This window comes from Marmota marmota, unplaced genomic scaffold (genome assembly GCF_001458135.2).
Source record: "Marmota marmota marmota unplaced genomic scaffold, marMar, whole genome shotgun sequence".
NCBI lineage: Eukaryota > Metazoa > Chordata > Mammalia > Rodentia > Sciuridae > Marmota > Marmota marmota.
This window is the reverse complement of record NW_025999960.1, coordinates 2,135,781-2,149,188: the sequence shown is the minus strand read 5'-3', so window position 1 is coordinate 2,149,188 and position 13,408 is coordinate 2,135,781. Positions and strand designations below refer to the sequence as shown.

The 13,408-nt window shown below is 38.1% G+C and overlaps 1 protein-coding gene across 1 annotated transcript in view; it reads left to right on the top strand.

Annotated features, from left to right (window-relative positions):
• Tmtc1 (transmembrane O-mannosyltransferase targeting cadherins 1) overlaps nt 1–13,408 on the top strand; it is a 269,839-nt gene that overhangs the window by 167,433 nt on the left and 88,998 nt on the right. Inside the window, exon 10 of the mRNA XM_048802437.1 lies at nt 13,242–13,363. Coding sequence (XP_048658394.1) covers nt 13,242–13,363 — 122 coding nt within the window. The remainder of the gene's footprint in view (nt 1–13,241; nt 13,364–13,408) is intronic.

Here is a 13,408-nt window from a genome sequence, read left to right as displayed (position 1 = left end):
GTGGTCAGTGGGCCTGAATATGTGTCATTGATCACAGGTTGGGTGTTGGGAGTAGAAGGACCTCCTCAAACCATTCACAGATTCATTCAAACAGAACACTTGACAAGGAGCACAGTGCTCTGTGCCACAAACCTCCCTCTAGATTGTAGAACACTTGTGCTTGCATCTATCTGGCAAAGCAAGTCAATGGTACCTTCCATTAGAGACCCTCTAGGGTTGAGATTTTCTAGAATATCTCAGCAGCATCTCTCCTGGCTGCCTTCAAATTGTGGGACCTCATCCCATCAATGTGTTGCTGCTATGAAAATCATAAAGTGGTAAAGGACCAGAATTCTTCCTCACACTTCGTATCAGCTTTAGATTCCATCACTGCATGGGCTATATGGGAGGAGGACAGGTATGGGAACAGGTCAGATCTGTTTAAAACCCTTGCTCCTCAGTGGGTGGAGCTTAGGTTAATCTCATAAGCTCTGGGAGCTTCCATTTCCTCTGCTACAAAAAGGAGGACACCTGTGTCTACCTTGTGGTATGATTGTGAGATTTCAGTGGGAGAGTCTGGCATGTGGTGTGTGCTTTTGCTTTTCTTCTATCCTCTACTAATGGCATCCTACCAGGGTGCTTTTACCTTTGGAACACTTTGGCAGAAGGACATCTCCTGGTGTGATGGTCATAGGTCCAAGACCTGTGGCCCTCAGGCTGCCTCATTTTCCTGGCACACATGTAATAATTTATAAGTTGGACAGAACTTTAGAAGATACCTTGTCTTACCACTCCTTTTCATCTCTCTAGTCTCTTTTTAAAACATTGTAGCTTTCTCGTGCCTTTTCTGTTTTTATTCAGAACAAAAGCTAGAGATGAAGAAAGTTCCTTTCTGATTTCCCCTGTGTCTCCATAAATTCCTGTAATAGTTTCCTTCTAATCCGAAAAAGACTTATTTAGCAACATTTTTATAATTTACTTGTTTCCCTTAACTCCTTACTAAGGCTGACTTAAAGTGAACATTGTTTTTATTTTATTTTTTTACTTGACTAATATTTTCCAGAAAGGTACCTTCTGAAATATTTTCACTTTTATTTTTCTTAAACCATTTAAAAGCATGCTTAAGCAAAATGCAGCTTACATTCCCAAATGAAGTTATGAATTAGCTTCTTATTGAGTAAAGTAATCTCAGAACTTCAGTATTTCAACTCATTTAATGCTATAGAGTAACTGGGTGCTGTTATGAGATAGGAGGTGTTGATCTCAGGAACTGGTGTTTATAAGAACGTTTCAGACTATTGATTTAAAACAAATCAAACAAAAAACTCTGTGCAAAAAAAAAAAAAAAAATCCAGTACCAAAGAGCAGAAATCTAACATGTCAATTTGTGAATACTTTGACTTTAATCTGCCTTTAGCTCTCTGTTCATTAGTGCATCTGGCACTGTCTCTTGGCAACGAAAGTTTGGCATGGGAAGCGGTAGTGTTTAACTTGGCTGAGATAAGACATGGACTATACAAGTCTCCTTTTGTCTCTGAGGGGGTATAATTTCTTCGTTCATTTCCCCTTTAAGATTTTTACTCCCTGTGCATTTATGAGCAAATGTTAGAGCTCATGAAAGTGAGGAAATGATATCACCAGCTTGAGCCAAGGTGACTGTGGGTTGGCAGCTCTGCTCTTGAGATCCTGAACCTGAGCCATTTGCTGTCGCAGTTTAGCTTGTCCTGCCGATTTCATAGTAGTGGAAAAACGCAAGTGGCACCTTTCCACGTCTATATTTAAAATGTGAGTTATGCTCATGTGTTGGGAGAACTGTCCTTAAATCCATGGCATCGTTGTGTGGTGGTTCCTTGGGCTCCAGTTAAATGTATGATCACCTGCATGTAGCAGGTGTAGCTGCGTCTCTTGAGAATCAGCTCTTAACTTTCCTTCCTCTCTCTATTGAAGTGGGCCCCACCATTCCTCTTGCTCTGGCATTCATGTTGTGAATTCAGGTTCTAGATCTCATTTGAGTCATAAGTGGTGTTGCATGCGATGTTGTAATACTAGTGAAAATTCAAGACTCATTGGTCAGGTAAAAAGGCTCTCTCAGATTGGTGTTTGTCTTTATTGCTTTTATACAATATTTAAAAATTTGTATATGTTCACTGGCCTTTAAAAAAGTAGTTTACCCAAGGGCTAAAACTTAATGGAAAGACAATGACCAAGACCTTGTGAAGACAGGACCGAGTTAGGGGTGTGCTGGAGCAGGCTCCCATCAGCTCACCTGGGCCAGAGTTTTTACCATTCTTTGGAATCCATATTTCTCCTTCTATCCCCATATTCCTACTCTGCTGACCTCTCAGCTAGAGGACTGGCAGGAGAGAGGACATGACCAGTGATTGACTGAAGAGACTTTATGAAGGGACTGTATGTAGTGATATGGGCACAGTGAGCAGAATTCACAAGCAACGTGTCACTTGCTAAAGGGTCATTAGGGTGAAAGGAGAGGAACACTCCCCAGGCACCTAGTGAGAGCTATAGCCATGGAGAGTATTAGTCTTGTTTTTTTGGTATGATAACAAAATACCAGAGGCAGGCTACTTTGTGAAAAAAAAATAGGTTTGTTTAGCTTATAGCTTTGGAGGTTAGACCTCCAAACAGGATAGCATAGGCTCTGACATGGGTTCCACATAGCTATATCATATCATGACAATGTATGTGCGTCTATTTGTTTAGTCTTTCTCCCTCTTCTTGTAAAGCCACTGATATTCAATCATGGGACTCCACCCTAATGATCTAATCAAATCTCATCACTTCCCAAAGACTCCACATCCAAACACCATAGTCACATTCAGTTCCCACACTCTTAATACTATGAACATAGGACTTTGGGGATTAAACTCCTGCCTGAGTCTGAATGGATAAACTATATTCAAACCATAACAGAAGGAAACCCCAGACAAGAGCTGTGCCTTAGAGAGGCAAATCAGCTGCTGCTAGACAGAAGCCCAGGTGGGAGAGGCTATTAAAGTCAAAATGACAATGGGCTTAACAGTGAAGGTCAGGCAGGCAAGGAGGGCAGCTCAGGGTTTACTCTGGCATCTCAGGAGGAATAAGCAAAAGGTATGTTTGTGAAGAGTTCAGAATCATTGTCCCAAACAGCTAAGCTCTTTCTGTGCATTTTACTTCCTCTAGCTTGGTATTGTGGTCTTGAAGATTTGTGGTCTTGAAAGGGTCCTATGTGGCTTCTGAGTTGGAGGTTAAGGATATGCTAAGTTTCTAGCCATTTGATACATTCTATATTATCCTCATGCTTGATAGCATCAGTAAACATAAAGGCTTTTGTGGATTCAAAGTTCATGATTTCTTAAGTAAACCACAGACTTGGATTTGCTGAGGTGGAGGCTCACAGATACATTTCCCATGGACAGAAGTAAGGGTGTTGGGCTGCAAAACAAGTTTTAAAACATACAAAAGCAGCCCGGGAAGAGTCAGATTCCAAAGAATTGCATGAAGAGAACCTGAAGGCTTTGCACCCTTGAGAAAGACTCCTCACAGGAATAATGTGATCACTTCCTGGAATTTTGCTGATTATAATTTCATCTATTTGGAAAGAACCCAGAAATCTAATCTGAACCAGTGGAATTCAGAACAAATCCCTGGGTGAGGTGAGGCAGTATGTGCTGTTAAATGGAGCCGTGGTGGATTTCAGTTGGTTAAAGTATTATGGCTTCCTCCATTAAAAAGAACTTCCTTAATAATAACTTACTGAATACCTCAATAAGGTGAAATATTCCCTAATTTGAAATTGAATTCCAATAAAGTAAAAGATGTCATTTTTTTCTTGGGTGAGAAGGTCCTATTGCCATCGGGGCATAAGCAGTGCAATGGATACATCAGAGCCTTCTACAAGGGATGAGCAGCATCTCAGTGGTGCGCACCAGCTGCCTGGCACTGATGAGCTACTTTTCCATGTTCAAGGACCGAGGACTTTTCACCCAAAATTAATGTTGCAAATACAGTGTTCCAGAGTATTACCAAATAAAGGGCCTTGTTTGAGAGAACCTAAAATGGGTATGTAAGCACTTGAGGAGCCCCAGTGATAGCTGTGCAGCTTTCATTGTTACTGATCTTCACTAGTGGGATGTGTATTTGTTGAGTGCTCATTAGGTGTGCACTAGGTATCTAGATAAATTTAAATATGCATCGGGACTGCAATTGAGGAATCCATAGTCTGATGAAAGAACATATAAAAGGAGCCTAATGAGCATTCAGCCATAACAGTTGTCAGCTTGGCAAATACCTTCATCCCAGGGCTAAAGAGAAGAGGTTTGCTGTCACCAGATTCCCCGAAGATTGATCAATTAGATGTAGACAGCTAGAGCCTAGGGCAGCAAAATAAATCCTCAGGATTGAAATATAACCACAATTCATAGAATATTGCAAACACAACATATGCCCTAAATGCACTGAACCATTTATCTGAAACCTCTTTAGAGGTGAGAGAAAATATACTAGTCAAGATGATGATGCCCATAATAAGTCTCTTTGCTTCTCTGGAAGGGAACAGCCCACCATGGATGAACTGGGCAAGGAGGGTCTTCTGTCACCCACACACTGCTGGCCAGAGTGCAGGGGTGTGGATCTGAATGTGTCTTCATTCCTGCTTTGAAAGGTGAACTGGGAACAAATGGGAGAGCATAAACCAGAAGCTACCAGACTGGACTCAGGTTATGGATCTGTGTTTACTCTGTGCCAGTTTATGGATTTGAGAAAGGCCTTGCTCTTCCCTTAGCCATTTGGCCAGATGTATGTCTGCATGGATGGTGGCAGAGCAAGCCTCAGGGCTCTCTAAGAAGAGTGTTAAGATGAGATTTCTACCTCTTTGCAGCTCAGAGGGTGGCTTCTTTGTATTCCTCCCAAGCCGGAAAAGAAAAATCAAACCTAACACCTATCTCCATGAATTTATCACACATTTTTTTCTACAGATAGAATAGGTATCAGTACTATTTTTTATTTAACTCATCATCAAACTAAAGGTCTGAGAGAAGTAAATTAAGTTGTCTGAAGTTGCAGAATTAACTAGACCAGATGAATAGTATATATTGTTAGAACTGCATTTTTAGCTTTTATTTTCATGTCTCTTCCTTCTCTAATATAATTTGGAATAAATAAATGTCCTTTTATATCTTTTCCTAGAAATGAATGTGCTATGTATACCCTGAAAAAAATCCCTCAAATTTTCTTTTTTTGCTAATATTTTATTGAGTTACATCTGCCTCTATTGGTTGAAATATGCTGTACATTCTTTAGTCAAATTTTGTCACATCTGTGATCCATGGGATACAAATTGGGCTCCCTCCCAGTCTATCTCATTCTAGGAAATTCAGCCATGTCTGTGATGTATTTTTTCCCTAACTTTAGAAAGTCAAATTGGCTTGTTGTTCAAAGAAATTTGTTCTTGAATACTGAGGAAGAGGAAGACAGAGTATTTTCATCAGATAAATATGAAGATAAGGAATTTTTCATAAACATTATTTTTCTCTAAATGAAAATAAGATGTCACTGAGTTTGAACACTATGCCACTGTCTTCAATTGAATGTTTTTAAAACAAAGAAAGACATCATTAAGACCAGCCCCCAGTGGCAGCACTGACTGGTGGCCTGGAAGCTCACAACTCAGAGACACTGTTGACATGCATTTTGTTGTTGTTGTTTTTAATTTGTTCTAATTAGTTATATCTGACAGTAGAATGCACTTTGACAAATCATACATAATAGAGTATAACTTCTCATTCTTATGGTTGCACATGATGTGGAATCACACCAGTTGTGTAGTCATATATGGACATAGGATAATAATGTCTGGTTCATTCTACTGTCCTTCCTACCCCCATACCCCTTCACCTCCCTTCACTCCTCTCTACCTAATCCAAAGTAACTCTCTTCTTCCCTAGCCCCTGCCTCATTGTGAATTAGCATCCGCATATCAGAGAGAACTTTCAGTCTTTGGTTTTTTGAGATTGGCTAATTTTGCTTAGCATGATATTCTCCAGATCCATCCATTTACTGGCAAATGCCATAATTTCATTTTTATTTAAAGTTGAGTAATATTCCATTGTGTCTGTATACCACAGTTTCTTTGTCCATTCATCTGTTAAAGGACACCTAGGTTGGTTCCATAGTTTAGCCATTGTGAGTTGAGCTGCTGTAATCATTGATGTGGCTGCCTTACTGTAGTATGCTGATTTTAAATCCTTTGGTTATAAACTGAGGAGTGGGATATCTGGGTCAAATGGTGGTTCCATTCCAAGTTTTCTGAGGAAACTTCATACCACTTTCCATACTGGTTGCACCAATTTGCAGTCCCACCAGCAATATATGCCATTCTGACTAGAGTAAGTTGAAATCTTAGAGTAGTTTTGATTTGCATTTCTCTCATTGCTAGAGATGTTGAATGTTTTTTAATATATTGGTTGATCAATTGCATTTCTTCTTCTGTGAAGTTTCTGTTCAGTTCCTTAGCCCATTTATTGATTGGGTTATTTGGTTTTTGTTGTTGATCTTGGTGTTGTTGTTTGGTGTTAAGTTTTTTGACTTCTTTATATGTCCTGGAGATTAATGCTCTATCTGAGGTGCATGTGGTAAAGATTTTCTCCCACTCTGTAGGCTCTCTCTCAAATTATTAACTATTTCATTTGCTATGAAGAAGCTTATTAATCTGAATTCATTCTATATATTGATTCTTGATTTTACTTCTTGTGCTTTAGGAGTCGTTAAGGAAGTTAGATCCCAATAGAGAAGATTTAGGCCTACGTTTTTTTCTATTAGGCACAAGATCTCTGTCTAGTGCCTAAGTCTTTGATCCACTTCGGGTTTGTTTTTGTGCAGGGTGAGAGATAGGGGTTTAATTTCATTTTGTTACATGTAGATTTCCAATTTTCCAAGCACCATCTGTTGAATAGGCTATCTTTTCCCCAGTGAATGTTTTTGGCACCTTTATCTCATATGAGATAACTGTATTTATGTGGGTTTGTCTCCGTGTGTTCTATTCTACATCATTGATCTATGTGTTTTTGATCTATGTGTGTTTTTGTTACTGTGACGCTTTGGTATTGTGATGGTATTGTGATGCCACCTGCTTCACTCTTCTTGCTAAGGATTGCTTTGGCTATTCTGTGTCTCTTAGTTTTCCAAATGAATTTCATGGTTGCTTTTTCTAGCTCTATAAAGAATGTCATTGGGATTTTGCATAAAATCTGTATAATGCTTTTGGTAGTATGGCCATTTTGACAGTATTAATTCTGCCTATCCAGGAGCATGGGAAGTCTTTCCATCTTCTAAGGTCTTCTTCAGTTTTTTTCTTTAGTGTTCTGTAGTTTTCATTGTAGAGGTCTTTCACCTCTTTTGTAGATTGATTCCCAAATATTTTATTTTGTTGAGGCTATTGTGAATGAAGTAGTTTTTCCTAATTTCTATTTCAGTAGATCCATCACTGATGTAGAGGAACACATTTGATTTATGGGTGTTGCTGAATTCATACATTAATTCTATAATTTTTTCTGATGGAATTTTTGGGGTCTTCTAAATATAGAATCATATCATTGGCAAATAGTGACAGTATGAGTTCTTTTTTTCCAGTTCATATCCTTTAATTTCTTTCACCTATCTAATTGCTCTGGCTAGAGTTTCAAGGACAATGTTGAATAGAAGTGGTGAAAGAGGGCATCCTTGTCTTGTTCCAGTTTTTAAAGGGAATGCTTTCAGGTTTTCTCCATCTAGAATGATGTTGGCTTTGGGTTTAGCATATATAGCTTTTACAATGTTGAGTGTTTTAAACATGAAAGGGTGCTATATTTTGTCAAATACCTTTTCTGCATCTATTGAGATGATTATATGATTCTTGTCTTTAAGCCTATTAATGTGATGAATTACATTTATTGATTTCTGTATGTTGAACGAACCTTACATCCCTGTAATGAACCTTATTTGATCATGATGCACTATCTTTTAAATATGTTTTTGTCTGCAATTTGCCAGAATTTTATTGAGAAGTTTTGCATCTGTGTTCATCAATGATACTGGTCTGAAGTTTTCTTTCCTTGATGTTTCTTTGTCTGGTTTTGGTATCAGGGTGATATTAACTTCATAGAATGAATTTGGAAGGGTTCCCTCCTTTTCTATTTCATGGAATAATTTGAGCAGTATTGGTGTTAATTCTCCTTTGAAGGTCTTGTAGAACTCTGCTTGAGAGTCCATCTGGTCCTGAGCTTTTGTAGATTGGTAGGCTTTGGATGGTGTTTTCTGTTTCATTACTTGTAATTCATCTGTTTAAATTATGTATATCCTCCTGATTCAGTTTGGGTAGTTTATATGCTGTAGAATGTTTTTGATGTCTTCAAGATTTTCTATTTTATTGGAATATAAATTTTCAAAATAGTTTCTAATTATCTTCTGTATTTCATTAGTGTCCATTGTGATATTTCCTTTTTCATCATGTATTTTAGTAATTTGCATTTTCTCTCTTTGTTAGTGGGGCAAGGGGTTGATCAATTTTATGATGACATGCATTCTTAATGCTCAAGAAATCTGTGTAATGATCCAACCCCACTAACCCAGAACCTTACTTGTTTCACTTGTGGTCAAGGCACCTTGAGGCTGGAAAGGTTCACATGTGCCCAAGACAACTAATGCTGTATTAGTGGCAGGGCCACAAACTGAATCTAGAATCAACCCCAAGCACTCATCTTTCTTTCTGTGCATGAGGGACACAGTAGTATCTCCCTATAGCATTCTACCTCAGGGAATGCATGATCTGTCATCTGCCAGCATGTCTAGTGTGATTCCTGCTTTTTACATTCTGTATCTTCTTGTTGCAATGTTCCCTGTCCCCATTTGTCTTCCTTGAAAGCATTTATTAATATTTCAAGCCAGATTATCACTTCCACTGGGGATCCTTCTCCACCTACCCACCACCACCCCACCTTCCATCAGTTTCTCTCTTTCCTGCTACATCTATTCCCTTATGATTTATTCAGCAGCTAGTGGTACCAGGCACTAAGGTAAACAAAAGTTCTCTACCAGTGAACATGACTGAGGAACTCCCTGCCCATGTGGAGCTTGTGATCTGTTGGGGAAGGCAGCCACTGAAAACAGAGATGCACGTGTAGTTATAACTGGGATGACTGTCATGATGAAAACAGCGAGTGCCCCTGGCCCCCAAAGAACCTGGTGGAGGAACAAATGAACCTTCATGTTGTCATGTTGCAATTTACACATCAGTCTTCTGGGAGAGGCTGAGCTCTCCTTGATTCTCCCCAACTCTGTTTCCCTGGCACTGTGAGCACCTTGGGCTCATGAATAAGGAGGAGGCAGGGAGGTTGGCCTCTTCTCTCATCTGACCCCGCATCAAGGATGAAGAGCCTCTCATCCTGGTGGCTGCTTAGGCTTTTGGAGCTCTGTGCAAGTACCTGAAAGTCCACCAGAGTAAGGAAGGAGGCTTTGGTCAGGGAGAAGGTGTGAACCTGGGATGTGAAAGCCATGTCACCTTCAGATCAGTGGTGGGGGCTGTCCTCAGATAACCTCAATGTGTGGGTCAGGGAGGTGGATCTTTGGGGAGAAATTACCTAGGAACAGGGGCAATGGCCTGATCTGAGAGTATTTATACCTACACTCTTCATTCTTCTTGATAAGAGTGTATTGCATTCTCTTTAGAAGTCTCTTTAGAAAGACATGAATATGTCTATAGAAAGCTTATACCCAAAAGACTTAAAATCAACATACTATAGTGATGCAGCCACATCAATGTTTATAGCATCTCACAATAGCCAAGCTATAGAACCAACCTTGGTACCCTTCAACAGATGAATGGATAAAGAAAATGTGGTATACATACACAGTGGAATATTACTCAGCTATAAAGAAGAATTAAATTATGGCATTTGCCAGAAAATGAATGTAACTGGAGACTGTCATGCTAAGTGAAATAAGCCAGTCTCAAAAAACCAAAGGCAGACTGATCTCTCAGATATGTGGATGCTAACCCATAACAAGGGAGGGCAAGGAGGTGAAGTATAGAAGTTCATCAGATTAGACAAAGAGTACTAAAGGGAAGGGAGAGTGGATGGGGATTGGAAAGAGAGCAAAATGAATCAGTCATAACTTTCCTATGCTCATATATGAATACACAACCAGTGTAACTGCACATCATGTACAACCACAGGAATGAGATGCTAAATGGAATGGGTGAACTCCATGAACACATACAATGTCAAATTACACCCTATTGTAATATGTATCTAAAAACAACAAATGAAAAAAAAGACAAGTAAGATCGACAAACCCTCAGCCAAACTAACCAAAGGTTTAGAAGAGCCAAATCAACAAAATTAGAGATGAAAAAGAAAACATAAGCACACACTTCTGAAATCCAGAGGATCGCTAGAAACTTTTGAAAATTTTTACTCCAATAAAATGGAAGATATTGACAAATTTCTAGCCACGTATGACCTGCCCAGAGTGAACCAGGAAGACATAGAAAACATGAACAAACCAATATCAAGTAATGAAATTGAAACAGCAATTAAAAGCCTTCTAACAAAGAAAAGCCCAAGTCCACCTGGATTCTCATCTGAGTTTTACCAGACTGTTAGAGTGTAACCAATTCCAGTCCTCCTCAAAGTATTCTATGAAATTGTAAGGGAAGGAAGACGTCCAAATGCATTCTATGAAGCCAGTATAGCCATGATACCAAAAGGAGACAAAGACGTGTCAAGGAAAGAAAACTACACAACAATATTCCTGATGAACATAGATGCAAAAATCCCTGATAAAATCGTAGCAAACCACATTCAAAAACAAATTAAGAAGAAAATACATCATGATCAAGTGGGTTTCATTCCAGGGATGCAAGATTGGTTCAATGTATTCAAATCAATAAATGTAATTCACACAAATAGAATTAAGAATCAAATGATCATCTCAATAGATGCAGAAAAGGACTTTGATGAAATCCAGCATCCATTTATGTTAAAAACACTAGAAAAGTCAGTGATACAAGGAACTTACCTCAACATTGTAAAGGCTATGTATGACAGACTCAAAACCAACATCATACTGAACAGAGAAAAAGTGAATGTATTTCCTCTAAAAACAGGAACAAGAAAAGCAGTATGGAGATTCCTCAAAAACTCAGAATGGAACCACTATATGACCCAGATATCCCACTCCATGGTATTTTTCCAAGAGAACTAATAAAAGCAGACTAGAGCAATACACCCTCGATGTTTATAGCAGCACAATTCACAGTAGCCAAATTATAGAATCATCCCATATGCCCCTCAGTAGTTGAATGGATTAAGAAATTGTGGCATGTGCACAATGGTTCTTTACTTAATCAATAAAGAATAATGAAATTATGACCTTTGATAATAAATGGACAGAAACAGAGAATATCATGCCAAGTGGAGTAAGTGAGTCTCAGAAAATCAAGGGTCAAATATTTTCTCTCACATATGTGAAAACTAGAGAAAAATAAAGGAACATTGGAGGGCAGGATTTTTTTTTTAAAAAGGATATTTCAGCTTTTGGAAAGAGTCAAGAGAAGTAATCAGCTATTGCAAAAACTAAAAATGCACCTATACAAAGAGAATATCAGTGAGCTATTCAACCATAGGCTCAGAGTTAATGAGGACCACATGATAAGACACTCACTCTCAGCTTTACTTTTAATGTTAGCAAGAAATACCTGCACTTGATGTCATAGGATTATTATTAAGACGTTTATTCTTTGTTAAATTACATCCCTTAAGTTCTTAAACTGAAATGTACTTTGTAAATTTTAAGTATAATCTAAATTACAAAGGTAACTTTCAGCTTTTAAATAAAATGAACTTGCTCCTCTTTTTCTTTTAACTTTTTTTTTTTTTTGGTCAATTTTGGTAGAACCTTAGAAATATAACATTTCTTTTGTATCCACTTGAGTTGAAAACTTGTGATATAATTTATATATTTTTATTTTTCTTCTAAAGGGAATGGTTTATTTAAATAAAAATGAGATCATTACTAATGGAACTATTAATTATTTAAGGCAAACTGTCCAAAATATATGGAATTGCTCATAGAAATTTTATTACTCTATACTGTTATAGTTAGAAAAACAAGCTTTAATAAAATCCAGATGACAAATAGCCAGGATCTTTAACATCTTTTACTTTGCATACTTAAAGCATTTGTAATTTCCATTAGGAAGTTTTATTTATATTTATGAAATTCTTTTATTTATTCTTTTTCAATTATTAAAAGAATTACACTATTTTAACTGTTTATATTTATAGGAAACATTTAATCTTGTAAAATGGAAAGTTCTATGTGGTTTTCTTCTTAGACTTAAAAAAATAATAAAATCAATAAATTTAAGGCCTGTTTTAAATAGAACTCTCTTCAGTTGCATCTATCTATATCATATATGCACGTGGAAATATAAATTTTTTTTTACAGTTTTCATTACAACATATTATTGTACCAAAGAAATTTTAATTAAAAATCTATAAAAACTAATTCATACATTATGCAAATTTTAATTCTATAATGATCAAGAAAAATCTTTACAAATATTGGAAAAAGAGCGTTTGCCAATTTAATGAAATTTTGTAATTTTTTTTATTACAAAAAAATATGTGGAATAGATGCTTAAATACTTGTTTTATTGGCTTCATTTGAGAGGTGGTAAAGAAATTTGGGGGCTCAATGGAGTCCTCCACATAGGTGTTCTAAATTTTACCATCAGTATCCCTATACCTTTTCCCAGTGTGTTTTTTGTTTCTTTTTTTTTTTCTTTTCTTCTAAAAGTGTTCTCTTTTGGAGAGGGGACATAATTAAACTCCCCCTGGTGCCTGTGTGCTGCAGTCTACCCAGCAGCTATGCTCCCTGGACTGTCCCAAGGTTCCTGCAGGGACAAAGAATCTGAAAAGGGCCAGAACCAAGAAGCAGGCTTGCCGCAGCGCCCACTCAGAGCAAGGAGCAGGGGTCAGGGAGCACACTGTACCAACATCAGATGTTTCTGGTGGCAGGTGTGTGTTGGGCTGCTGTGGGTGATTGGACAGGCCAGCTGTCCCAGCCTGGGGCTTTTGTGTGACAAACTCAGCTCATTGGTCAGAAGGTTCACGGGCTCCGGTTTATTCACTCCTTCACTGAGAATCAAAATTGGAAGAGGTGGTTAACTGCTGATTGAAGTGGAATTAAACCAAAATTGATTTGTCCTTCGTTATTTTGTGTTTCAGAGACTAGAGCACAAGGAAGTTTTAGTGGGCCTGTTGTTCCTGGTGTTCCCGTTCATTCCAGCCAGCAACCTCTTCTTCAGGGTGGGTTTTGTGGTGGCCGAGAGAGTCCTTTACACGCCAAGGTAATTATCACAGCCATTTGCTCTTTACCAGCCCCGCCCTCCCGC